The sequence below is a fragment of the Felis catus genome, chromosome A1 (assembly GCF_018350175.1).
Source record: "Felis catus isolate Fca126 chromosome A1, F.catus_Fca126_mat1.0, whole genome shotgun sequence".
Classification (NCBI taxonomy): Eukaryota; Metazoa; Chordata; class Mammalia; order Carnivora; family Felidae; genus Felis; species Felis catus.
The window spans coordinates 117,392,548-117,418,954 of record NC_058368.1 but is presented as its reverse complement, the minus strand read 5'-3'; the positions used below and the strand labels follow the sequence as shown (position 1 = coordinate 117,418,954).

Genomic DNA, 26,407 nt, shown 5'->3' with positions numbered 1-26,407 from the left:
TGAAGGAGAGAGGCAAGGAAGGGAGGTTGGGAGAAAATATCTTATACCACTAAGCAATAGAAGGAAAGTTCATCAAGGGCACAGGGATAACTCTTGAGTCAAGGTCAGCTGTCACAGGAATCCCCTTATTATCCAGGAATGGGCCTACCTTAGGATCTCTGCTGAGTTTGGTCATTGGATGGGAGCAACCCCATGGGAAGCTGGCCTTAAACTGCGAGTTGACGGATTTCAGAAGGCAGCAGCTAAGGCCTTTGGTAAATTTTCAGTCTTTGTAGTTGGAGATCCATGAAGAGCATTCTCCTGGCCCCACAGTTGCCCATCCAGAGAAATGTCTCCTAATCTGTAAAATGGAGGTGATAAAATCCCCTATCTTAAGAGTTGTTGTGAGGATTAATGGAAACTTGCAAAGCAATATTTGCACAGGGCCCGGGACAGAGTCGGCTCTCAGTAAGTGGCAGCCATTACTATGGTCATTTTAATAATTAATTATTATTATCATTCTCTTTCTCAGAGAGAAGAGCTCCAGGAGGCTGAAGGTAGCAATCCTCTCCAAGCTGGGGCAGTTGGGAGAGGTGGGGACCACTTCACACTCCCCTCACCTTCTGCTGAGGCAGGGGTCTTCCCCTAGTTACTGACAGTTTCTTTGTCTGCTGACTCACAGCCAACTTCCTCTCATACAAACAGGAAAACACAGCGAGCCAGTGGTGTCCCCCCCCCCCCCCAACAACAACACCACACATAGCTAAACACCAGCCCAACTCTGAGGGGGAAGTGCCTCAGGCTCTGGGGGACAGGCTTCAAGGCTAGGGCTCCAGGCAAGATTGGGAAAAAGGAGAGGAGCCATTTCTCCTCAGGTAACACCCCCATTCCCCTACCTCCGCCCCCCACCTCACCAAAAAAAAAAAAAAATGGAGTACGAGGATGAAGAGAAGGGGCTTCTCCTAAACAAGAAAAGACTTCTTGCTGGGTCACTGAGCTTGCAGGGCGCCAGGCTTATCCCCTAAAAGGCAGCCCCAAGACCCGGGTTGGGGGGTATGGGAGTAGGAATGTTGCCTTGCTGACCTTCACCTCTGGGAAGAAACCTAGGCCTGGCTCTTGGGGAGTTAGAAGCAGATGGGGACTCCTCTGCTAGGCATCGGCCCCTATTCCCTCACGTCAAACCTCTGGGCTACTGAAGGGGTCCCCAGCTTGGAAGGCCGTGGCTATCTGTGACTTCCGGATGCCAGCCTCCCTTCACTCGCTAACTGGGTGCCAGGGTCCAGCCACGGTGCTGGGCATGGGACAGGGGCTGCCACCCTGGGGGCTTAGGGCCCACCTCTTTCCCTCCTCTTTTGGAACGATGGGGAGGGAACAGCAGAAGGGATGCGAAGCCGTGCTCCAGGCCGCTCTCCTTTTCGCTCTGGTTCTACCTCTGTCACATCTCCATTCTGGTCTTTACCCCTTTGTCCCTCTCTCTAAAGCAGTCTTGACCTCCCGCTCCTGTTCCGGTCCCTTTCTCGGCCCCTAGGAAGACAGAGTTGGCCAGGCCCCGAGATAAGCGCAGCGGTTAGGTAAGGAGCCCAAACCTTTTGAAGGCCGGCGCTTGCACAAGGAGTGGCGGGGCCCAGCGGAGGGAACCGGCCAGCGGGGCGGGGCGGGGCCGGGCCCGTCGGGGGAGGGCTGAGGGGAGGCGGGGCCCGCGCTGCGCGACCCGAGCCTCGGACGGCGCGGCGGGCACCGGGAGCGGACGGCGACCGCGTAGTGAGGTGAGGACCCCCGCGCCCACGGGCCCCTGCTTCCCAGACTCCTCCCCGTCCCCTCCTCGAGGGCCCCGTCCGCGCCGGCGGCCCTCCCCCGCCCCCCTCCCCGCCGTGACTCGCCCCTCCCTCCGGTGGCCCGGCCTCTGCCCCCTCCCTCCTCAACCCCCTCCTTCGTCGCAGCCCGCGCTGCCCCGCGCTGCCCGGCCCGCCCCCGGCACTCCTGCCCCGCGCACCTCCGGGTTCTCAGTCCCGTGCCCTCGGGCTGGATCTGAGTCACTGGGAAACTGGGCTCTGAGTCAGGCCCTAACTAGCTTGGGTACGGGGGCCCAGCTGCGGAGAAGCAGAAAGGCCAGAACTGATGCTGGGGCGAGAGGGAGTCCTGGTCAGGACCCCATGGGGAGAAAGTGTGTGAGAACCTAACAGGCAGAGGCAGAGAGACAGAAATCTGGAGTCACATACACCTAAAGGTCTAGTTAAAATTGGAGACTCAGGCAAGGAGAGGCTTAATGACAGAGCAAAAGAGGGAGGGGAACAAAGATGGATTTAGATAGAGGCAGTGACCGATAGAGTGGGGTAGAGAAAGGGACAAGCAGAGAGAAAACTCCAGGGAGACAAAATCTGAGACAGGTCCAGAGAATAGACCAGGGTCAGGGTCAGGATGGCAGAACGGGACAGAGCCTCAAAGACTGGAGCCCAAAGGCATGGGAAAGGGAAAGGGAAAGCTCAGAGGAAGAAGATTTGGAGAAAGCAGAGGTAGGGGGATGTCATTTCACACTCTTGGGTCGCTATAGGGAGGGTGCTCACGTGTGCATGCATGTGTGTGAACATGCTTCAGGTTGGTGGAGAGTGAAGACCCTGGAGTACCCCTGGCCTCTGGGCCCTCCTCTTTCCAGCCCAATTCTCCACCCTATCCCCATTCCCCAGGCGGCCTGTTTCCACGGCCAGGACCCCACTTGCTGAAACTAGTTAGGGCTCTCTGGGCAGCCTGACCAAGGCAGACAGGATGTGGGGGCGGCCAGGGCTGGAGGGACAGGAAGGAAGTCTGAACAGAGACAATAGGTGGAAGGGGAGGAGGAACTGGGAATGACCAGGATTAGGATGGCCGAGCTTGTACCTCAGTTCTGAAAACCAGGGGGGTGGAATCTCCACCTCTTCCCTCCTCTTGTGCCACAGCTGCCCCTGTACCCACCTTAGGCCACATCATGAGGCCCCTCTTCCCACCATCCCATTCCATCCTGCCCCCGCAGGCTTCTGTCATCTTGTCCCATGCTGACTTGGTTGAATGCAATAAAGCAGAGGCAGAGCTTTGATCCAGACCTAGGGTGGTCAGGAGCATGGGGGCCAACACTTCCACCAATTTGTTGTGAGCCTGGGGCAAGCCTCTTCCCTTCTCTGAGCCTCAGTGTCCTCATCTGCAAATGAAGAGATTCCTCTATAATAAGAAAGCCCTTTCTGATGTTCTGGGACGGCTCTTCCTCCAGATTGCCGGCCACTGGTCACTTTTCTTTGGAGGAAGACAAGTCTGGTGCCTACCCCCTGTCCAGGCCTCAGACTTTGGGACAGGGAGGGGGAATCTCAGCCTGAGCCCTTCCTTCACCCTGCCGCTCCCCCCAGCAATGGCCTGAGCCCCCATGGCTGCCCCTCAGGACCTGGACATCGCTGTGTGGCTGGCCACGGTGCATCTGGAGCAGTATGCAGACACGTTCCGAAGGCATGGCCTGGCTACAGCGGGTGCAGCCCGGGGCCTGGGCCACGAGGAGCTGAGGCAGTTGGGTGTCAGCGCCACAGGTCACCGGAAACGCATTCTGCGCCTGCTGCAGGCAGGTGCTGCAGAGGGCTCCCTGGATTCCCAGTTGGACAGTGCCATGGAGCCATCCCCCAGCCTAGCCCCCCAAGCCCAGCCCCCCAAGCCTGTGCCTAAGCCCAGGACAGTATTTGGTGGACTCAGTGGCCCCACCACCACCCAAAGACCTGGAGTGAGCCCAACCCTCTGGAAACCAGAAGTGTCCAGGAGCCCGGAGTCCAGCCCAAGTTCCCCTCCTCTCCCCACCTCCTCCTCTGAGCAGACTTCAGCCTTGAATACTGTGGAAATGATGCCAAATGCCATCTACTTTGGCCTGGACTTAAGAGGCGGGGCACAGACAGCCCAGGACATGTGAGTGCGGCTGGCTTCCTTGGGATCCAGTGCTGGGTGGGGGCAAGAAGGTGCAGGACATGAGGGTTTCTCCTCTCTCCTCTCTTCCTTAATGATCACTAGACCTTTTCCCTCAGGACCCCAGACAGCTCCCAGGCAGCTGCCCCCACCCCTGCCCTCAGGCCCACAACAGGCACAGGTAGGTGGGTTATCATGGGTTGGGGGGAGAGAGACAGGTCCCTTCAGGACCCAGACATTCCCACCTGACCTCCTCTTCCTTGTCGCTCCCATTACTCCCCCTGCCAGTACATATCATGGACCCTGGCTGCCTGTACTATGGTGTCCAGCCCGTGGGGGTCCCAGGGCCACCTGACAGAAGAGAAGGCAGAGGTGTCTGTCAGGACCGGGTTGAACACAGGTGAGTAGTCAGTAGGGTGGTGATGGCAGGAAGAGAGAAGCTTCAGGAGCAGTCTGGTGGTGGCCATGGATCCAGTTATTCGTCACGTGTGTATTGAGTGTCCACTGCGTGCCAGCCAGGTACTCAAGATATAGAAGGACTATGGCAGACCCAGTACCCCCCTTGAGCCTCTTGTGACTCAAGGGCAGACAGGAACTGAAACAAGTAGACAAACAGATGGATATATAATTTACAATACGGAGAAATGCTTTTCTTGCTTTCATTTAACAAATCTTTATTGAGCATCTACTGCATCCCAGATGTTGTAGGTATTTGGGATAGATCAGAAATCCTTGTCCGTGTGGGGAGTCAAATAAAAATAAGTGTAATAAATAAGTTACATCATATGTTAAAAGGTATTAAACACCATGGGGAAAAAAAGAGCAGGGTAAGAAGGCTGGGATGGAGTGAGGGGAAGTGGGCTATAATTTTTCATTAAGAGTTGCCAGAGTGTTTTCAAATGACACTTGAGCAAAATGAAGGGTGTGAGAGAGTTAATCATGACAGTGTCTGGGATAAGTGTCCCAGGCAGGGGGAGTGGCTAGAATAGAGGCTTCCAGGTAAACCCAGGAGTGGTGACAAGGCCAGTGGGGCTGGGGTATAGTGGCCAGGGCAGGAAGAGTGGGAGGAAATGATGTCAGAGAGGTAAAAAGAGTCAGATCAGGTAGGACCTTGTGGGGACTTTCGCTTTGACTCTAAGTGAAGTGGGAAGCCACTGGAAGGGTTTTGAATACATTTTTAAGAATCCCTCTGGTTGCTGTGTTGGGAATGGTCAGTAGGAGCAAAAGCAGAAGTAGAGAGACCAGATATGAGGTTATTGCAGTAATCTAGATGAGACATCTCAGACTAGGTCATGGTAGTGGAGATGGCAAGAAGTGGTTGGATATGGGTTATATTTTGAAGGCAAACTGTCATGTGAGAGACATTGACACTTGGGGTGTGAGAGAAAAGAGCAGTCAAGAATGACCTCAAAGATTTTAGTCTGAGCTGCACTGTCCAGTGTGGTAGCCACTAGCCACATGTGCTTACTGAACACATGAAATGTGGCTAGTCTGGAGTAAGATGTGCTGTAACTATAAAACTACCAAATTTGAAAGAAAAAAAAATCATGAAAAAAAAATCAGTACTGGATGAATATGACAGAAGTAGACATAAATTATCTTACTTTTTATATGGATGACATAGTAAAATGTTAATATGTTGGGTATGTGGGATTAAATAAAATATAATTAGTTTTACTTGTTTCTTTTTATTTTTTTTTAAATTTTTTTTTCAATGTTTTTATTTTATTTTTGGGACAGAGAGAGACAGAGCATGAACGGGGGAGGGGCAGAGAGAGAGGGAGACACAGAATCGGAAACAGGCTCCAGGCTCCGAGCCATCAGCCCAGAGCCTGACACGGGGCTCGAACTCACGGACCGCGAGATCGTGACCTGGCTGAAGTCGGATGCTTAACCGACTGCGCCACCCAGGCGCCCCTCTTTTTATTTTTTAATGTGGCTACTAGAAAATTGAAAATTACATATGTGGTTTGCACAGTGACCTCTGTTGGACAGTGCTGTTTGAGCAACTGAAAGTTCCTGGAGTTGCTCTGATCTGACATGGGGAAACTGCACAAAGCAGGGGGTGGTGGGGAGATCGGGAGCTCCATTTTGGATGTGCTGAATTTGAGGTATATATTATAAGCCCAAGAAGAGATGACAAATAGACCATTGAATATACAAGTCTGGAGTTTGGGGGAGAGGTCTGAGCTGGAGATCTAAATTTGTGAGTTTACAGCATCTACATGGGTGTATATAGCTGTGAGTGAGTGTCGATAGAGCAGAGGACCAAGATCAGAGTCCTGACATACCCCAATATCAAGAGGTTTGGGAGAAGAGGAATAACCAGCAAAACAGACTAGAAAGAAATGAGTAGTAAAGGAGAAGGAAAACCGGAAGAGTGTGACGTCATAGGAGCCAAGTGAAGACAGGAGGAGGGGGAGGTCAACAGTTCAAATGCTGCCAGGAGGTCAAGAAAGACAAGGACTGAGAATTGGCTTCTGGAATTGGCAACATGGAGGTCACTGGGGACCTTGACAAGAGGTAAAGGTGAAAGCCAGATCAAAATGGTCTCAAGAGATAACGGAAGGAGTTGGAAGGTACAGATGACATTTTTAAATTTTTCTGCAAAGAAGAGCACAGGGTTGAGTGGTTGTTACAGTGGAAGTGGAGTTAAGAAATGTTTTTTGTAGGAGGCAGTGTTATATATGTTTATAGATGGATTGCAGGGACGTGGTAGAGAGGGAGAATTCGTTGCTGTCGGGGAGAGGAAGGGGAGACAGTCTGGAGCAACATCCTTGTGTAGGTGAGAGGATGGTGCACAGAGGAGGGACTGGTTTCAGACAGGGATGTTTATGACAGCAGCAGAAGGAATGTAAAAAATGTGTGAAATTGGGTAGATGAGGCACTGGGAGTTTGTGGGGGTTCTTATCTAATTGCTTAAGTAAGCAATTTAAGTAAGTGTTTCTCACTTAAGTAAGAAACAAATAGGGTAGAGTAATGGTTTTCAACCTTAGCTGCACTATAGTCTGGGGAACTTTTTTTTTTTTTTTTTTTTTTAGTTTATTGATTTTGAGAGAGAGAGAGAGAGAGAGAGCACACAAGTGGGGAAGGGGCAGAGAGAGAATCCCAAGCAGATTCTGCACCACCAGCACAGATCCCTATGTGGGGCTCCAACTCACGAACCAAAATGGAGATCATGATCTGAGCCCAAGTCAGACACTTAACGAACTGAGCTACCCAGGCAACCCAGACTGGGGAACTTTTAGAAATAAACATTCATGAGCCCACTCCCAGATGATCAAACTTAAATGTCTAGGATGGGGGCCATATACTGGTATTTTAAGGTTTCCCAAGTGACTTTGTGCTACTGACATTAAGGACTCCTGGAAAGTGACAGAGAATAATAGAGGACTTCCTGAGAAGATGGCATAAGCAAAGACCTAAGGGCTGAGATAAAGCAGCCCAGGGAAGCATGTTCTGGGCAGAAGGAACAGCATGTGCAAAGACTCTGAAAGAGGAAGAGAAGGTGGCTAAACTGTAGTAAGCAAAGGCAAGGGTGATATAAAAGGAGGTCAGGGGATTGGGTGTGGGTCTCATTGTACAAGGTCTTACAGCCCATGTTAAGGGATTTGGATTTATCCCAACTGCAAATGAGAAGTTATGCAGGATTTCATTGAGGGAAGGGGTGGTGGAGGATAGTGAAATGATCTCATTTGCATTAAATTTTTTTTTAATGTTTATTTTTGAGAGAGAGACAGAGACAGAGCATGAACGGGGGAGGAGCAGAGAGAGAGGGAGACACAGAATCTGAAGCAGGCTCCAGGCTCTGAGCTGTCAGCACAGAGCCCAACGCGGGGCTCAAATTCACAAACTGTGAGATCATGACGGGAGCTGAAGTTGGACGCTTAACCAACTGAGCCAGCCATGTGGCACCCATTTTTTTTTTATTTTTTTTTTTAATGTTTATTTATTTTTGAGAGAGAGACAGACAGACAGACCGTGAGCAGGGGAGGAGCAGAGAGAGGGTCATTTGCATTTTTAAAGGAGTGCTCTGGTAGTGATGGAAAGTGAGGTCCAAGGGAGGGCAGGAGTGGAAGCAAGTGACCAGTTAGGTAATTCATATCACCCTGGTGAGAACTCATGGGAATTTGGTCCAGGGAGAGAAAGTCAAGCACTTTTTGGAGAGAGAACCAGAAAGACTTATTGATTAGCTATCGGCAACTGTGGCAGAAAGCCAGCTACACAGCCTTTCCCCAACTTTTCTACCAAGTAATACTAACGGCAAAGGAGAGGGACTGAAATTTTTCCAGGAAAAAATCCAAGTGTGCTCAGGGAAAAGGCTCTATGATAATCTTTTGGGTTCCCAACATCCCCATTTCCCTGTTTGAAAAGTGATCCAGTACCTTCCAAACATTCTACGAAGTGCTGTGGGTGGGGGTGTCTAGGGACCTGGGTCTAATATATGTTCTCTCTTGCCCCACATAAGGCTCAGCAGGCAGGATCTGGAAGCACGGGAGGATGCTGGCTATGCTAGCCTTGAGCTGCCTGGAGATTCTACCCTCTCACTGCCCACCCTGGACATGGAGATGAATGATGACCTCATTTCACCCTATGCCAGCTTCTCATCCACAGCAGACCGCCCCACGCCCCTGCTCAGCGGCTGGCTAGACAAGCTCTCCCCTCAGGGGTGGGGCTACTGGGGAGGGAAAGGGAGGGTAGGGAGGGAGAAGAGGGAAGAGGGAGGCTGGGTGGTGGTGGTGGGTCGGGTCCCAGGTACTCCCAGACCCTAGGAACCCTCAGGATACAGCCTCCACCACTCACTCATCTTGGCCCCTGCCTTCCCCAGAAACTACGTTTTCCAGAGGCGCTTTGTGCAGTTCAACGGCAGGAGTCTGATGTACTTTGGCAATGATAAGGTGGGGGTCTGGGAGATGCTATGTTGGGCCTAGGGAAAGAGAAAGGGAAGGGGAGGGTTGAGAAAGGCTCGCACTGGAAGATGGGAAGCCCAGGTCGGGGGCGGGGGGCGGTCACCACACGACTGATGTCAGCATCTAAAGTAGCTAGGTTAGCAGCTGTACCCCACTGCTTGTGGAATGAATGCCGATCTCATTAAAAGTTGGCGCTGGCCCCAGGGTCAGCACACATGGTTGAGTTGCTGTCCCTTTGGGTCACTGGGCTGTCTCTCCAGGATCCCTTCCCCAAGGGTGTGATCCCTCTGACTGCCATTGAGATGACCCGCAGCAGCAAGGATAACAAGTTCCAGGTCATCACTGGCCAGAGGGTGTTTGTGTTTCGCACAGAGAGCGAGGGTGAGAAGCAGGGCCCTACTGTGTCAGGGTGGGGGGCAGGGAAGCCATGTGAGCACACAGCTGCTGGCTAACCTGCTTCTCTGTCCCCCACCAGCCCAGCGGGACACATGGTGCTCCACACTGCAATCCTGCCTGAGGGAGCAGCGCCTCCTGGGCCATCCCCGGCCCCCTCAGCCACCCCGACCCCTCCGCACAGGCATGCTAGAACTTCGTGGACACAAGGCCAAGGTTTTTGCTGCTTTGAGCCCTGGAGAGCTTGCCCTGTACAAGAGTGAGCAGGTGAGAAGGGCCTGGCCGAGGCCAAGGAGCCTGGCCTAGCCCATTCTGGTGCCTCATTGAACCTGTTCCAACCCCCACAATCCCACCAGGCCTTTTCTTCCGGCATCGGGATCTGCTTCATTGAACTGCAAGGATGCAGCGTCAGGGAGACCAAGAGTCGCAGTTTTGATCTGCTCACGCCCCATCGCTGCTTCAGGTGGGGCCCAGACTGGCAGGAGGCAGGGATGGGGGAGAGACTTTTTTTTTTTAAGTTTATTATTTATTTTGAGAGAGAGAGAGAAAGGGTGGGGGGGGGGAGGGAGAGAAAGTGTGAGTGGGGGGAGGGGCAGAGAAAGAGAGAGAGAGAGAGAGAGAGAGAGAGAATCCCAAGCAGGCTCTGCACTCTTGAACCCACAAACAGGGAGGTCATGACCTGAGCAAAGACAGACACTTAACAGACTGAGCCACCCAGGCACCCCTGGGGGAGAGACTTTTGAAGGAGACCCAGGGCAGGTAGAGGACTGGAGACCTCTTCAGTAGGATGTCAGTGGGTGTGCACTGATGGAATTCCAGTGATCAGGGTCAAGGTCTCAGGAGGGTCTGGGCTGGCCCAGAAGTGGCCTGCAGGGCTTCCTGCAGGAATGGCTAGTGAGATGGGACAGGTAGGAGGGGGTATCCATGCCCACAGACTGGCTGTCCACCCCTCAGCTTCACAGCCGAGTCTGGGGGTGCTCGGCAGAGCTGGGCGGCCGCTCTGCAGGAAGCAGTAACCGAGACCCTGTCTGACTACGAGGTGGCTGAGAAAATCTGGTCCAATCGGGCAAACCGGCACTGTGCGGACTGTGGCGCCTCCCGCCCAGACTGGGCTGCTGTCAACCTGGGGGTGGTCATCTGCAAGCAGTGTGCAGGTGAGGGCTGGGGCCTTTAGCTAAAACAGGGAGAGGGAGCGGGGGCTGAGGCTGGAGATTCTGGGTATCTATGCCACATACCCTTCATACCCTAACAGGTCAGCACCGGGCCCTGGGTTCTGGGATCTCCAAAGTACAGAGCCTGAAGCTGGACACAAGTGTGTGGAGTAATGAGATAGTACAGGTGAGGAGTCTGAAGAGGGAAAAAGTGGGGAAGATGGAAGAAAAGCATCCATAAAAGGCTGTGGGCCCAGCTTGAGGGCAGGATTGAAATGTCTGACGACTCAAGTTCCTGTCAGTTGCCTCTGCCCTTTGTCATCCTACAGTTGTTCATTGTCCTGGGAAATGATCGTGCCAACCGCTTCTGGGCAGGGGCATTACCCCCAGGTGAGGGGCTGCATCCAGATACAAGCCCTGGCCCCCGGGGAGAGTTCATTTCCCGGAAGTACCGACTGGGTCTCTTCCGGAAGCCCCACCCTCAGTATCTAGATCATGGCCAGCTTCTCCAGGTAGGAGGGACAGGTTGGGGCTGATGGAGGAGGGCAGTCTCTGAGTTGAAATGCCTAGACTTGGCGTGGGGTTGGGGCTGTTTCTGATGACTGGAGGACTGTCCCCACACTGTCAGGTTGGGTCTTGGGGCTGACAGAGGCCCTTCCCCTTCTGTAGGCACTGTGTGCAGCTGTGACAGGACCCAACCTGCTGAAGAACATGACCCAGCTCCTCTGTGTTGAGGCCTCTGAGGGCGAGGAGTCCTGGTCCCCCTCAGCACCTGATGGCAGCTTCTCTGGTCTCCTGCTCCCAGGTAATCCTCAGAAGGACCTCCTTTCTCATCCCCTAAGAATTCTCAACCCTGACCCATGCCTTGATTGTTCCAGGGAGCCCCGTGTACCCTTTTACTCATTCCATCACAATGGCCCAGTTTGGGTAGTTTCCCAACCTTCTAGATCCTCTGGGTCCTATATCCTGAAGTCATGAAATGATCAATGGCAGCCACTGCCTGGAATGGATCTGGATGTTTGAGGTGTTAGTGCTGGTGAACCCCTGACAAGGTCAACCCATAAAGGAGATCTCATCTCCCTGGGGAAGTCTGATCAAAGAAACGGTCATCTAATGATGCTTCTCTCCTGGGCTGACTGGGTGAATGGATGGCTGGTTGGGAGAGGCAGTGGCCAAGGGCTGGTGTCTTGCTTCCTACTACCATCTTTACTAATCTGGGTAGTAAGGGATCCAGCCCCACTGGGCTCGACTTGGCCATGCTGCCAGTGGAGTTGGGTCCCACTGTCTTCCTCAGTCTGATCCTTTTCCTGATGACTCAGGCCATCCCATTGCACTGCACTGAACTGACCACTTCTCCTTCCCCTTGCAGACCCTTCCCCTGGCGTGTACAATGAGGTGGTGGTACCTGCCACTTACAGCAGCTTCCTGTACTGTGGTCCCATCAGCAACAAAGCTGGACCCCCACCTCCTCGCAGGGGCCGGGATGGTGAGAGGCGAGCCGAGGGTGGGGGGAGATGGGGCAGAAACTGGGATGAGCAAGGTGTACCGCAGAGGGGTGGGAAGGGCAAGTAGGGCCACACCCTGGAGTGGACTAGGTGCTGGGAGTAAGAGAGGGACCATGCCTGGTGGCAGCACTGGGTGATAGATGAGAGCGTGTGCTGTGAAGTCAGACTGCCTGGGCCAAATCCCAGCTCTGCTACTTCCTACTAATGTGACTTGGGCAAACTACTCAAACTCTGGGCCTCAGTTTCCCTACCTGCAAAGAGGACTGAAGATGATACCCACCTCATAGTGTTGTTGTAAAGATTACGTGAGATCATACACAGGCAGAGGGTTTGGCAGAGAAAGAATAAGTATGGGAAATGGGAATTATGACGGTAGAGACAGACATCTTCTGCCTGCTGACCATCAGCCTCCCCCTTAGCTCCCCCCCGAATGTGGTGCGTGCTGAGAGCAGCTCTGGAAATGTTTGTGTCAGAAAGCAGCCCTGAACCCCTCAGCCTCATCCAGCCCCAAGATGTTGTATGTCTGGGTGTGAGTCCCCCACCCACTGACCCAAGTGACCTTGACAGGTAACCACACCCCTTGACAGGTAACTACACCCCATGCTCCCTGCACTCCCCCTTTGCCCTTTGTGATCCTGAGCCTGCCAGCCCCTCTTGGTCCCCATTCTCCTCCTTAACCTCACTTTCTTTCTAGATTCCCCTTTTCCTTTGAGCTCATCCTCACTGGGGGGAGGATCCAGCATTTTGGCACAGATGGAGCTGACAGTCTGGAGGCCTGGACCAGTGCTGTGGGCAAGGTGAGCCAGCCGAGACCTCCTCCCTAACAGCCCATGGTTTCCCTGTCCCCAGCTGTCCCCATCCTGCCCTCTCCTGTTCCTACAGCCACCCCTACCACATCCACCTTCATTAACAGCTGTGCTAGGACCAGTGTTAGGCACTGCCCACTCAATAGCTCATTTAACTTTCACAACAACCCTGAGAGGAAAGGATTATCAGTATTTCACATACAGGGAAACAGAGTTACACAGGTTATGAAGTCACTTGATCAAGGTCACAGAGCTAGGAGGCAGCAGAGCCCAGGATTGAAAACAGGCCTTGGTCTCCAAAGCTCATGGCTTGAACCTCATTGCGCAGGCCTTCTTCCCAAGGAACGGCTGCCTCTAACTCCCACTTCCCCCTTCCCCAAGTTCTCCCAGTGCACAGGTGAGGCTGCCTTTATGAGACCCAGCGTCTCCATTCCCAGGCAAGCTGGTCTCTCTGTCCTGCACCCTCTCCCTGCAATTAAAAGTTCGGGCCCTAGGGGTTCGTGGGTGGCTCAGTCAGTTGAGCATTGACTTTGGCTTGGGTCATGATCTGTCTCCATTCATGAGTTTGAGCCTCACATTGAGCTCGCTGCTGTCAGTGCAGAGCCCCCTTTGGACCCTCTGTCTCCCTCTCTCTGCCCCTCCCCAACTTGCGCTCTTTCAAAAATAAATGAATATTAAAAAAAAAAGTTCGGGCCCTAAAGTCAGATATCCTGGGATCTGATCTCAGCCTTGTGAGCTTTTCCATACAGATAGAGTGGGTCTAAAAGATGCTCCCCTTGGCGTTGAGGATTAAGTGACATGTGAGACCTGCGCTGCTTGGCACACAGCAGGCCCTCCATCTGTGGGTGTTGAAATAGTAATGGTGATGACGATGCCCACTGCTCCAATCGCTCCCGTCCTTAACCGTTTTTTCCCTCAGTCCTGCTCCACCTTCAGCTTCTTATCACCCTGGTGCCCTCCTGACAACCCCTCAGAATAGTCGTGTGCCCTAGCAAGCATGCCCTTCCTCCTTAACCCTGATGGCTGCCCTCCTCTGCCAGACTTATGAGCTGCTACTCTGCGGGGGTGGTTAGTGACTTCCCATTACCAAAGTCCAAGGGCCTCCTTCTGGCCTCACCAGGTCAGCCCTGCAGGATGTGACACTCCTCTGTGGGAAATGCTCAAACATTCATCGGAATGTCACAGAGTGATTTTATGTGTAGAATCTACTTTTTATTTTTTATTTTTTTTAAATTTTTTTTTCAACGTTTATTTATTTTTGGGACAGAGAGAGACAGAGCATGAACAGGGGAGGGGCAGAGAGAGAGGGAGACACAGAATCGGAAACAGGCTCCAGGCTCTGAGCCATCAGCCCAGAGCCTGACACGGGGCTCGAACTCGCGGACCGCGAGATCGTGACCTGGCTGAAGTCGGACGCTTAACCGACTGCGCCACCCAGGCGCCCCTAGAATCTACTTTTTAAAAGGGAGGGCTTATATTGTGTATTTCTTTTTTCAGTTTACTTTTGTAGTAGTTCATTTTTTATTGTTTTTTACAAAAGTACTATTAGTAACAGATTGGAATTTTGAACAAAAAAAAAGAAAAGAACTCCTTGTTTCATCACCACAGGTAGCTGGAGAAGCACCATTTTGCAGACCATCTCCAACATTTATTTCTTCACGAATCCTCCCCTGACCCCTTAGGGTGGTGGGATTTCCCAGGGCATCGTGACTCTTCACTTGGAGCATTTTGTCTGCCCATTCTTTCTTACCCTTACATCCCTTACATCCCTTACCCTTACATTTAAGGGCATAAGGCTGCCACACAGAATATCTTCTCTGTGTTGGCTGGAGCAAATTAAATTGAACTGAATTTCTTTCCTGTCTTTCTCCATCCATCTCCTGTGTTCTTGTATCTTTCTTTTGTTCTCTCCCCATCGCTTTTCATTCCGGTCTTTCTTCTGCTCTCTCTTCGTGTCTTTCCCATCCTTCTCACTCTTATTTCTCTCCACCTGTTATCTCTTTCCCCATCTTCCTTGTTCCCCATGTCTTCCTCTTGACTCACAGTGGTTCTCCCCGCTGAGCTGTCACCAGCTGCTGGGCCCTGGGCTGCTGCGGCTGGGCCGCCTGTGGCTACGCTCTCCCACCCATTCAGCCCTGGCCCCTGGCCTCTGGCTGTCAGGGTTTGGACTTCTTCGTGGTGACCACCTCTTCCTGTGTCCAGCACCGGGCCCTGGCTCTCCAGCCCCTGAGGACATGGTGCATCTGCGGCGGCTCCAGGAAATCAGTGAGCAGGGGCGGGGACAGGGATGAAAGGTGGCCATGGGGTAAGGGAGAGTGGACCTTCATCTATTTGGGGATCCCTAGGGGAAACAGCAGAACATAGTGTATTCAGGCACAAGCTTTGGAGTCAGACTGCCCAGATACAGACCTCCACCTCTGTCACTTTCTAGCTGTGTGATCTTGGACGGGTTGCTTAACATTTCTGTGCCTTAGTTTCCTCCTCTTTACAGTAGGCACAATGAAACAGTTGTAGTTTCAAATAAGGCAATGCATGTAAAACACTTATCACAGAGCCTGGTAGGACCTATCTTATAGGTGTTTAATAAATGTTACATGTTATAAATGTTACTGTTACTGTTACTGTTATTTGGAATCATTTGCTGGTTGGAGACTGGGAGAGGGGACTGGGTATTCTCACTTCCTCAAAGAGAACAGTATGGGATAATATCAGAGGGCTTTGGAGACAAGAGACCTGAGTTCCAGCTCAGCTTTGCCATTTTATAACAAGTAATGAGACAAGCAGCTTAACCTCTCTGAGCATTAATGTGTCACCTGTAAAATGGGGATAATAGTATGTAACTTACAGGATTTAATACAGCATTGTTTGTAGGGCTCCTAGTCTGGCACCTACATACCTTAAATACTTAGTAAATATTAGTCACTATGATGAAGACAGTCATGATACTGTCTCATGGTTCTCCTCCCAGGTGTGGTTTCAGCAGCTGACACCCCAGACAAGAAGGAGCATTTGGTCCTGGTGGAAACAGGAAGGTAAGTGTTGCCCTTATCCTTGACCCTGGATCCCTCTTTCTAGAGCCCGCCCTGCTCTGCCCTCCACCCTGGTCTGCTGGACCACTACCCACTTCCTCAAATTACATTGCCTAGTTCAGGGGCTCTATCTGGGTTGAATTTTGCTGCCCCCTGCTGGTGGTTCTTGGAAGGCTGGGCCTTGTAATCATGGGCCTCTTAGTTTAAAGGACCCTCAGGAGCTGGCTCTGACTCAGGCCTCTTGGGTCTCAGGACCCTGTATCTGCAGGGGGAGGGCCGGCTGGATTTCTCAGCATGGACCACGGCCATTGAGGGGGCCGCTGGCGGGGGCGGCACAGGGCTGCAAGAGCAGCAGATGAGCCGGGGTGACATCCCCATCATCGTGGATGCCTGCATCAGTTTTGTCACCCAGCATGGTGAGTGGGTACTGGCCAATACTGAGCCAGTAGGGGATGGGGGACATAGGAACAGCCAGAAGTTGTGATCTGCCTACAGAAGCTTTGCCTCCAGAGATTGCAGCCTAACAACAACCTGCTGTATGATCCTTGGCAAGCTTCTTTACCTTTCTGAGCCTCAGTTCCCCCATTGGTAGAATGGGGCTACTAACAGTCCTCGTTTTCTAGGATAGTTGTGATAGTAAGAGAACATATGTAAAGCATTTAGCACAGCATCTGGCAGGTAGTAAGTGTTCCAAGGTAGCTGTTAGTGGGCCGTGGGCGTGGAAGGGGAGCAGAGCAGCACTGAAATGTGACTGGAGATGGAGAGCCATAAAGAACAAAGAGGGGGCAGCTGTAAGGCAAGAGCCAAGCTGTGCAGCAAAATCCTTGAAGGTCTGAGCAGATTTATTCTGTGTGGGAGTTTTTCCAGGCATAAAGGCTCAGCTGTGCGAGTGGCTCCCAGAATTCTCTGTGACTTTTGGCCTCTGCTTTATTCTCCAGCCCAAGGAGGCACCAAGTAGAATCTAGCTCCTTGACGAACCCCCTTTAGAAGGCAGGACTCTTTTTTTTTTTTTAATTTTTTTAACGTTTATTTATTTTTGATGAGAGAGACAGAACATGAGTGGGGGAGGGGCAGAGATGGAGAGAGACAGAATCTGAAGCAGGCTCAGATTCTGCTTCAATTCAATTTGGGCTCGAACCCATGAACCATGAGATCATGACCTGAGGCAAGGTCGGACACTTAACTGACTGAGCCACCCAGGTGCCCCTAGAAGGCAGGACTCTTGAGAAGGAAACTTCATGGAAAACTAAGGAAGGCAATAAAGGGGGGAAAGGCACATCCATTAACTACAAATAGTTGTGCTTACAACATTGACAATGGATAGTGAGTGGCTAATGACATTCTCCACACTTTGGTAGTAGCCTCATGCACTGACTTTGCCTGCTCACTAGATCCCATCCTGTTCTCAGTCTTCCTCATGTTCAAAGGAGGGATTAAGTCAGCAGTCCAGTGAAAGCCCTGGAGAAAGAGCATGGGTGCCCATACCCACTCCTCCACAGTTCCTGGACTGCCGCTCTTCATTCAGCAGATGTTTACTGAGCTGCTCCCATTTGCCAGACACTGGACATATAGTGGTGAAAAGGGAAAGTTCTATGATGCTCAGAGACTAGTGGGAGAACTGGGTAATAAGTAAGAAAAATACAGTCAGTTCTCATTATTCATGGTAGTTTTGTTCTATGAAGTTATTGCAAACATTGAATGAATGAATACTAAATGGTTGCCCCAGTGGAAATACAGGGTTGGGTTCCTGGGAAGCTCTGGTCACATTCTCATCAACTGATCCATCAATATGTAACTTTAAGTGTGTTTCTGTTTAAAGATACTTGCTTTAATATGTATTTGTGATCTGTTAACTTTGAATTCACAGCCAGCAGCACTGTAACTCATGCATAAGGAAAGCCTATCTGACACACATATTTTCTCCATAAGGCACATCACAGCCTTCTTGTACTCAGGAACACTAGACAGCACTTTAGCACTTCACTTGGGGGCCATTTCAAATAGTGAAACTACCCAAAGAAAAAAAGCACAAGAATGAAAAAATGTGGTTCTATATATACCATGAAGACTACACTTGTTTACCATATGAGAGCTTAGCTGGGAATGTGTCCAATAGGCAACCCAAATTCATCTCTGCTCTGCGCATGTTCACAAATGACTGGGAAAGTGCCACAAGCACTGGTTTGGGAGTTTCAAATAAATTTTAGCAAGTAGATAAATTCACAATATTGAATCTGAATAGTGAGGATTGACTGTAATATGATTTGAAAGTGCTATTTCAAAACCAAAATAGTGAGTGATGGGGACTCTGTGTAATATCATGGTTAGGGAAGGACCTTCTGAGCAGGAGTACTTGAGCAGGGTCTTGAGAGTCAAGACCATGGAGGCAGACTTCCTCCTCTCTGGCCCATTTACCCCAATAGCCCTACAGCATGTCAGGGGGGGTGGTGGGGGTAGGTCACAGATACTGGATACCAGGTGGGTGGGTGGGTCTTGGGCAGTGGTGAGCAGAGATGCTGGCTGTTCTCAGGGCTCCAGCTGGAGGGCATATACCGGAAAGGGGGTGCCCGCGCCCGTAGCCTTCGGCTCCTTGCTGAGTTCCGGCGGGATGCCCGGTCAGTGAAGCTCCGGCCAGGGGAGCACTTCGTGGAGGATGTCACCGATACGCTAAAACGCTTCTTTCGAGAGCTCGATGACCCTGTGACCTGTGCACGGTTGTTGCCCCGCTGGAGGGAGGCTGCTGGTACTCCCAAGGTCCCTAAAAACTCTTCACAGATAGCCAAGGGACAACCAGGAACTCCACCCCCCCCCACACACACACCCCCTTGAATCCCTGAGGCTGTTTTGTGGGATTGGGCAGCCATCCTCCCCAGTACTTCCTCCCCACCCCTCAGGATCACTCAAGGACTCAGCTTAGGTCAAGGTGGGAAGGGGGCAGAGGCACATCCACCCTAGGTTTGTTTCTTCAAAAATCCCTCCACGTTCCCTTCCCAGATCATCTCCACCCCTTCCCCTTTCCATCCCAGAGTTACCACAGAAGAATCAGCGCCTGGAGAAGTACAAAGAAGTGATTGGCTGCCTGCCACAGGTTAACCGCCGCACGCTGGCTACCCTCATTGGGCATCTCTATCGGTCAGTATGGCCAGGACCCCCGCAGGCTCCTCATTGACCCTTTATCAGCTCTACCTGCCCCCCACATTCATTCATTCATTCATTCATTCATTCATCCTGTCAACAATTGCTAAGTGAAAGCGTCAGAGCACAAAGGTTCAGAGTGTGGACTTTGAGGTCAGGCAGACCTAAGCTTTACTCTAGTTTTCCACCATTCTAGTGTGTCACCTTGGGTGTTATTTGTACTCTCTGAGCCTCAGTTTCCTCGTTTGTAAAAGGAAGATGGTGTTAACGAATAGTATCCACCTCCTAGGTCATGAGAGTTGAAGGAAATAATCCTTCCAAAATCCTAACTATAGCACCTGGCATGTATGTAGTAAGAATTCAAAAACGGTAAGCAATCAATATTATTTTGCTTTATTATTCTATGACACACAAAGGGTTAGATGTAGGAGACACAAAGAAGAGTAAGTTGCAGATCTATCTTGACCAGTCTCTTGGGGAGACGGGACTTTAAACGATTCTAAGGTGAACACTGGCTGTATTGTACTGATTATATCACAGGGATGGGCCAACTATGGCCCATGGGCCGAATCCAACCTGTTGCCTGTATTTCTAGATGAAGTTTTGTCCATGAAGTGTAAAGCCACACCCATTCACTTTTATATTGTCTATAACTCTTCTCATACTACAACAGTAGAACTGAGGAATTGCAACAGGGAACGTATGGCCTGCAAGCCTAAAATATTTACTGTCTGTCCCTTTACATAAAAGTGTGCTGCCTCTTACAATATTTATAATCACCCATTCGTTATCTGTCTCTCCCCTAGACTGGGAGCTCCTTGAGGCCAGTATTGTGTCTTACAGCTGTATCCCAAATGCTTAGCCCAGGGCCTGGCATACTGTAGGAACTCAATAAGTATTTGCTGAATGAATGGATGCATTGACCAACAGGTGAGCACAAGATGCATCCCTTGTGACCTGTGTCACGCCCTTCTGCAGGGTACAAAAGTGTGCTGCTATAAACCAAATGTGCACGCGGAACCTGGCCCTGCTGTTTGCACCTAGTGTGTTCCAGACAGATGGGCGGGGGGAACATGAGGTGCGGGTGCTGCAGGAACTCATCGATGGCTACATCTCTGTCTTTAATGTAAGCTCTCTCAACCCCTGACTATAGTCCCTCTTCCTGGATTCTAGATCTTGCTCTCCCCAACAGGACCCCAGCCCAGACCTCTGAAAGCCCTCTGCATCGGGAATCACCTTCCAGAGCCCTGGGCCCCTCTATCCCATAAAGTCACTCCAAATGCCCATGCCCCATTAGTTCTTAGCTCTTCTGGCCTCTAATGCTCTCATATAGACCCTCTAGTCTTGTACATCTCTCCCTTCTTCCCTCATTTCCTAGCACTACCCCCACCTCCACAATACACACTTCTTTTTGACTCTTCCACAGATTGACTCTGACCAGGTAGCTCAGATTGACTTGGAAGTCAGTCTTATCACCACCTGGAAGGATGTACAGGTAACTTGTCCTGACCTTAGACTCCTGAGTGGGCCAGGAGGGGATATCAAGACAGGAGGGTGGCCTTCTGCTGCTGGACATTGGCCGTCAGCTTTCAGAGAAAGGGGGAAACCAAGGAGGGGAGTGCTTTGGGGAGAGGGGTTTGGTTTAGGATTTACTCCACTTATTCCACCATGAGGATTCTTCATTACACAATGGTGGCGAGTACTTCAGTTCTGCATGTAAAAAAAAGATCCAAGGAAGAGTTAGCTAAGTTAGACCAAGTGCTGAGAATAATAGTAATAAATAGGATAACAAACAGCAGAGGACTTATATTCTAAACCCTATGATCTCACTTTAACATCACACAACTCCATGAGGTGTACAGTCCTATTTTTTCAAATAAAGAAACAGAGCGGGGCACCTGGGTGGCTCAGTTGGTTGAGCATCTGACTCAGTTTCAGCTCAGGTCATGAGCTGGCTGTTAGTGAGTTTCAGCCCGCGTTGAGCTCTGCACTGATGGCGCAGAGCCTGCTTGGGATTCTTTCTCTCTCTGCCCCTCCCCTGCTCTGTCTCTCTCTCAAAATAAATAGACATTAAAAAAATAGTTATAAAAAAGAAGGCCTTGAGGGTCACTTATTCAAAGTCATACTGTAGCGAGTGCCAGAGATGTAACCCAGAGAGTCTGACTCTAAACTTGTCTTTCCATATGTTGTACTGCCTTGGGAAATACCCATGCAGCCTGAAGATGTGGTTCTGCCACTCCTGGGGTCCTCCGTTATAAGGGCCTGAGCCACATTGGGGATGAGGGGTAGGAGGAGACTTTTGTGAGGGGAAGTGCTTATGAGGCAACATAAGGAGTCCTCTGACCTTGATATTTTGGATTCTCTTGTGTCCTCCTAAATACTGTACCCGTCCCCTCAGCTGTCCCAGGCTGGAGACCTCATCATGGAGGTTTATATAGAACAGCAGCTCCCAGACAACTGTGTTACCCTGAAGGTCAGTCCTAAGGGGACAGGTGGGGAGATGGAAGGATTGGGGGAAGCAGGGTCAGTGAACTGACCAGCATGGGTCCCCTGCTCTTGCCATGACCCCAGGTGTCTCCGACACTGACTGCTGAGGAGCTGACTAACCAGGTATTGGAGATGCGGGGGACAGATGCTGGGATGGACTTATGGGTGACGTTTGAAATTCGTGAGCACGGGGAACTTGGTGAGCATGACCATGTGTGTGTGGATGCACATGTGATGGGGGGAGATCAAAGTCACCAGTGCCTTCTTTTACCAAATATAGTGGACATTGTCCTTGTGCATGTGAGGGGACATTCTACACTGTTGACCACTCCCTCTTTCTCAATACTCTCTTCTCTCTTGGCTTTTGTGGACCCCACAAACCCTAGGTTTCCCTTCTGCATCAAAGAAGGCTTTTCTTCCTCCTTTGCCTAGATTCCAAATGTTGGAGGAACCCAGTATTCAACCCGGACCCTTTTCCTTTCTCTATCTACATTCTTCCTTGGATGCCTCATCCATTCCAGTGGCTTTAAGTGCCATTAAAAAGCTGACACCCAAATTTTTATTTCTGGCCCAGATCTTTCCTCTGAGCTCCAGACTCACATATTCAACTGTCTACTGCACACCTCCACTTGTACGTCTCATAAGCATCTCTAATTTAAAATGTGCAAGACTCAACTCAGTTTCCAGACCCCTTCACCTAACAAAAAGCCCCAGCTATTTCCCAGTTTTCCCTAACTCAGTTATCAAGGCTGGGAGTCTTCCCTTTCCTTCAACTTCACACCTAACCCAACCACCTAGTCTTGTTGATTCTATTACAATCTGTCACTTCTCTCCATCTCCACCATTACCACCACCCAAGATGAGGTCACTGCTATCTTTCTTCTCCCAACATTAACCACTAAAATGTAAAGCCCCAGAAAGGGAATAGCTGGCTAGTGTTCCCTTCTTGCCTCCCGATGATCCATTTTCCAGCAGTCAACACGCATTGCAAGCGTAAATCACGTCATGCCATTACCTTCCGATGGCTTTCCACTGGACTTAAAATAAAATTCAAATTCCTTATTATGGCCCACAATCCCTGAGCGTCTGGACCTTGCTTATTTCTTGGACTTCATCTCACATAACTCATTCTCTGGGCTTCAGCCATGCTAGCTGTTCTTCAAACACATCTTTCTTGACTCAGGGCCTTTATTCCTGCATTTTGTCATGCCTGCAATTTTCTTCCCCTGATCTTAGCATGGCTTGTTCTTCCCACCCCTTCTGGCCTCAGTCTCATCCTCAAATGCCCCCTTTTTGAAAGGCCTTGCCAGTTAAGTGTCTGACGTCAGCTCAAGTCATGATCTCATGGTTCATGAGTTCGAGCCCCTCGTCGGGCTCTGTGCTGACACCTTGGAGCCTGGAACCTGCTTCAGATTCTGTGTCTCCCTCTCTGCCCCTACCCCACTCACGCTCTGTCTCTATGTGTCTCTGAAAAAAAATAAGTAAATGTTAAAAAACATTTAAAAATTTGAATGGCCTTTCCTGGGCATTACCCCGTCCCAGTGGCTGCCTTCCTCTCAGCTTCTTATTGTTTCTTTCAAAGCACTAATTGTCTGCAATTCTTTGGTTGACTTAAGGCAGACTTAAGGTCTGCTCCCTCACTGTGCTGTGGGCTTTGTGTTTCGTGCTCATCACTGTATCCCCAGGGCCAGCACAGTGCCTGGCACAGAGTCGGTGCTAAAATAAATACTTGTGGCTGGGTGGCGGATTGGATAAATGAATGTGACTCGTGGGAAAGGAGTTGGGGGCTCCAGGCTGTGGACGGATATTCTGGTTGATTTTCACTCCCACTTTACCCCTTCCTTAGAGCGGCCCCTGCACCCCAAGGAAAGGGTCCTAGAGCAGGCCCTTCAATGGTGCCAGCTCCCAGAGCCCTGCTCAGCCTCCTTGCTCTTGAGAAAAGTCTCCCTGGCCCAGGCCGGCTGCCTATTCACAGGTGAACCTCCCTCTTCAGTCCAGCATCCCCATCCCCAGGCCTCTCCCCCAGGACCTTCCACCCAGCATTGCCCGTTTGTGCCCAGGTATCCGCCGCGAGAGCCCAAGGGTGGGTCTGTTGCGATGTAGGGAGGAGCCACCCCGCTTACTGGGAAACCGCTTCCAGGAGAGGTTCTTTCTGCTGCGTGGTCGGTGCTTGCTGCTGCTCAAGGAAAAGAAGGTGAGGGAGGCTGGCAGCCCTGTGGGAGGAGCTGTGACTACATCAAGCCTCTCACTCCACAAATCATGTGCTTATCAATCTCATTGCTGCCCTGGTCCTTTGACCTCTGTGACCCTGTGACTGCATAACCCCAGTGTTTCCATGACTTCTTGACCCAAATGACTGTGATCCTTCTCTCACCTTTTGACCTCACTGACTGCCCTCTTGTTCTCAGAGCTCTAAACCAGAACGAGAGTGGCCTTTGGAAGGTTCCAAGGTCTACCTGGGCATCCGAAAGAAGTTAAAGCCTCCAACACCGTGAGTGTCCTTCCCCAGCCCACATTTCTAGGGCCTTCCTGCCATCACCTTTCTGGCCTTTCTAATCACCCGTCTCTGTTCTCCTTTGCCTCCTAGGTGGGGCTTCACATTGATACTGGAGAAGATGCACCTGTGAGTACCTCCCAGCCTGGCTCTTCTCTAGCCTAGCCCTGCACCCTGTCCAACCCCTCCCTATCCTCCATCCTTAGAGCTACAATCCCTCCTCTCCAGCTCATTTCCCTCTGATCACCCCCAGCTACCTGTCCTGCAGTGATGAGGATGAGATGTGGGATTGGACCACCAGCATCCTCAAAGCCCAGGTGAGGGGAAGGAGAAAGCTGAGGGCTAGGTCGGAGGTCCCAGCTCTAGTCTTCAGTACCACCCATACCCATTGTGCCAATTCTTCACTTCCCTCCAGCACGATGACCAGCAGCCAGTGGTCTTACGACGCCATTCCTCCTCTGACCTCGCCCGTCAGAAGTTTGGCACTATGCCTTTGCTGCCCATCAGAGGGGATGACAGTGGGGCCACCCTCCTCTCTGCAAATCAGACCTTGGTGAGGTCCCCCAGCCTGCTCCAGTGCCCTCCTGATCCCTGCCTGTGTCCTTGCCACACTGCAGGAGGGGAGTGGTGTGCCTGTCATCCTAGTGCCCCCCCTCTGCCTTCTTTGTGTCCCCACTCCCCACCCTTGCCTCCTGTTGCCAGGCCTCACTGTGTCTCTGTGTCTCTCCCTCTCCTCACCCCCATCCCACCTGTGCCCAGCGGCGACTTCACAACCGGAGGACCCTGTCCATGTTCTTTGTGAGTACTGTGCCTGTCTCAGCTGTGTGCCCATCAGCTGTGTGTTCCTCTGTGCTGCCTGAACCGGTGTACCCTCTCTATTTGTTCTGATGCAGGCCATCAGTGTGTGTGTGTGTGTGTGTGTGTGTGTGTGTGACAGAGAGAGAGAGAGAGAGAGAGAGACAGACAGACAGGCAAACAGACAGAGAGACAGAGAAGGAGACGGACAGTGTATAGTGAGGGACCAGAAGGAATCAGAAAAATAAAGGACGGTAGGATGTGACAAGGAAAAGGGAAGTGGTCATAAGATCTGAGAAAGAGAAGGAAAGTGGTTAAGTGAATGCATTTTAGAGTTAGACCTGGGCTGAAGCCCTAGTTCTTCCATTTACTCACTGTGTGATCTTGGGCAACTTACTTAATCCCTCTGTGCCTCAGTTCACTCACCTGCAGTGTAACCCATTGTACAGAGTTATTTTGGTATCATACATGCAAAGTATTTTGGAGCATCTGGCCCAGAAGAAGAACTCAATAAATGTTAGTGATTAATAATGTAGTAACTCTAACTCCGTGCCTGCTTCATGCCACCTCATTCCCATCCAGCCAATGAAGTCAACCCAGGGGTCTGTGGAGGAGCAAGAGGAACTGGAGGAGCCTGTCTATGAGGAGCCAGTGTATGAGGAAGTGGGAGCCTTCCCTGAACTGACCAAGGACACCTCTACCTCCTTCTCCACCATGAGAGATCAGACAGCCAACCCTGAGACGCCCCTCACCAGCCAGAGGTCCTTTGATCAACCCTTTTTCCCCAAGGCAGGTGCCCCAGGCCCAGAGGAAAGGCCACCAGAGCTCCCTCCAGGCCCCCCTTCAAAGAGCAGCTCCCAGGCACGTGGGTCCCTGGAGGAACAGCTGCTCCAAGAGCTTAACAGCCTCATCCTGAGGAAGGGAGAAACCACCATAGGCCTAGGCAGCCCCTCCCAGCCCTCCAGCCCTCAGTCCCCGAGCCCCAATGGCCTTGTGACACAGACACCTGGCTTCCCCACCCAACCTTCCTCTTCTAGTTCACCCTCCAGCCAGCCCCTCACATGACCCTAAGACCAGAAGTCTGAAGGGGTAGGTAACCAGAAGACCCAAGTTCTCACCATGGCAGACACTGCTGGGAGCCTCCTCTGCTCTGGATGGAAAGACTCTAAAATCCAGTGTGGTGCTGTGGAAAGACCACAGGACTCAGGGCTCTGGACTCTCCTGCCCAGAGAGGGTCAGAATGTGGCCCTCACTGAACCTCCACTCATTATATGTACCATGATGTCACTGAAATAAGGAGAACAGTGAACATCAAACTGTTTCTTAGAGCAGTAAGCCCCACGTATTTTTCCTCATCAAGGACAACTCCTTATATATTTGATATGTAGGTGTCCTGTGAGACATTTTGGGTTTGAAAAGAATGGTTTTACTGCATTAAATTAAAAAAAAGGATTTGGAAGCCAGAGAGCTGAATGATTTCCAAGTCTATCCTACCCCACCTCCTACATTTGGGAATTACATTGAAGACCTAGAGTCGGGAGATTGATTGGGGTTGAGAGTTGGGGTAAAGAGGAGCCAAAAAAGATGTGTCATTGTTAATAAACCTTGGAACCAAAGGCTACTGATGCTTCATTCATTCATTCATTCATTCATTCATTCATTCAACAAATATGTACTGAGCACCTAACTGGGTGTTAGGTATTCAGTGTGAACAGAACAGATGGGTCCTGCTTTTATGGAGCTTCCAGTGTAGAGGAATAGAAAACATTAAATACACAAACTAATTCAGTGATGTGAAGAAATTAAACCTA

The 26,407-nt window shown here is 51.0% G+C and overlaps 1 protein-coding gene and 1 long non-coding RNA gene across 14 annotated transcripts; one reads left to right on the top strand and one right to left on the bottom strand.

The window, feature by feature from the left end:
• The first annotated feature begins 777 nt into the window (after window positions 1–777).
• Window positions 778–26,217, top strand: ARAP3 (ArfGAP with RhoGAP domain, ankyrin repeat and PH domain 3). Of its 13 annotated transcripts, none has more exons than XM_045039776.1 (34): window positions 778–854; window positions 1,461–1,550; window positions 3,354–3,894; window positions 4,011–4,072; window positions 4,180–4,291; window positions 8,360–8,560; window positions 8,720–8,789; window positions 9,062–9,182; window positions 9,277–9,461; window positions 9,551–9,657; window positions 10,149–10,348; window positions 10,447–10,532; window positions 10,675–10,857; window positions 11,015–11,150; window positions 11,715–11,831; window positions 12,270–12,417; window positions 12,545–12,647; window positions 14,702–14,921; window positions 15,625–15,688; window positions 15,938–16,101; window positions 18,216–18,428; window positions 18,712–18,817; window positions 19,799–19,946; window positions 20,247–20,315; window positions 21,219–21,293; window positions 21,392–21,506; window positions 23,154–23,282; window positions 23,368–23,501; window positions 23,716–23,798; window positions 23,895–23,930; window positions 24,055–24,118; window positions 24,217–24,354; window positions 24,561–24,599; window positions 25,179–26,217. In XM_045039776.1, the coding sequence occupies exons 3-34, from the start codon at window positions 3,371–3,373 to the stop codon at window positions 25,659–25,661; spliced, it is 4,635 nt and encodes a 1,544-aa protein (XP_044895711.1). In that variant the 5' UTR covers window positions 778–854; window positions 1,461–1,550; window positions 3,354–3,370; the 3' UTR covers window positions 25,662–26,217. The 13 variants fall into 13 exon arrangements, with proteins under 13 accessions (XP_044895711.1, XP_019689189.2, XP_044895727.1 ...); XM_019833630.3 differs by having other exon boundaries at window positions 3,221–3,894; XM_045039792.1 differs by having other exon boundaries at window positions 779–854; window positions 3,386–3,894.
• On the bottom strand, window positions 19,198–21,393 carry LOC109501079. Its single transcript, XR_006586925.1, has 2 exons — window positions 21,165–21,393; window positions 19,198–20,530 (listed from the first exon to the last, which is right to left on the bottom strand). It is a non-coding gene; the product is annotated as an uncharacterized LOC109501079 (long non-coding RNA).
• Window positions 26,218–26,407: the final 190 nt, after the last annotated feature.

Coding starts and splice junctions, on each gene's coding strand:
- ARAP3 (XM_045039776.1), top strand. CDS start 3,371: ATGGCTGCCCCTCAGGACCTGGACATCGCTGTGTGGCTGGCCACGGTG. Junction 21,294..21,391: donor ACAACTGTGTTACCCTGAAG/GTCAGTCCTAAG, acceptor CCATGACCCCAG/GTGTCTCCGACACTGACTGC. Junction 23,283..23,367: donor GGCCGGCTGCCTATTCACAG/GTGAACCTCCCT, acceptor GTTTGTGCCCAG/GTATCCGCCGCGAGAGCCCA.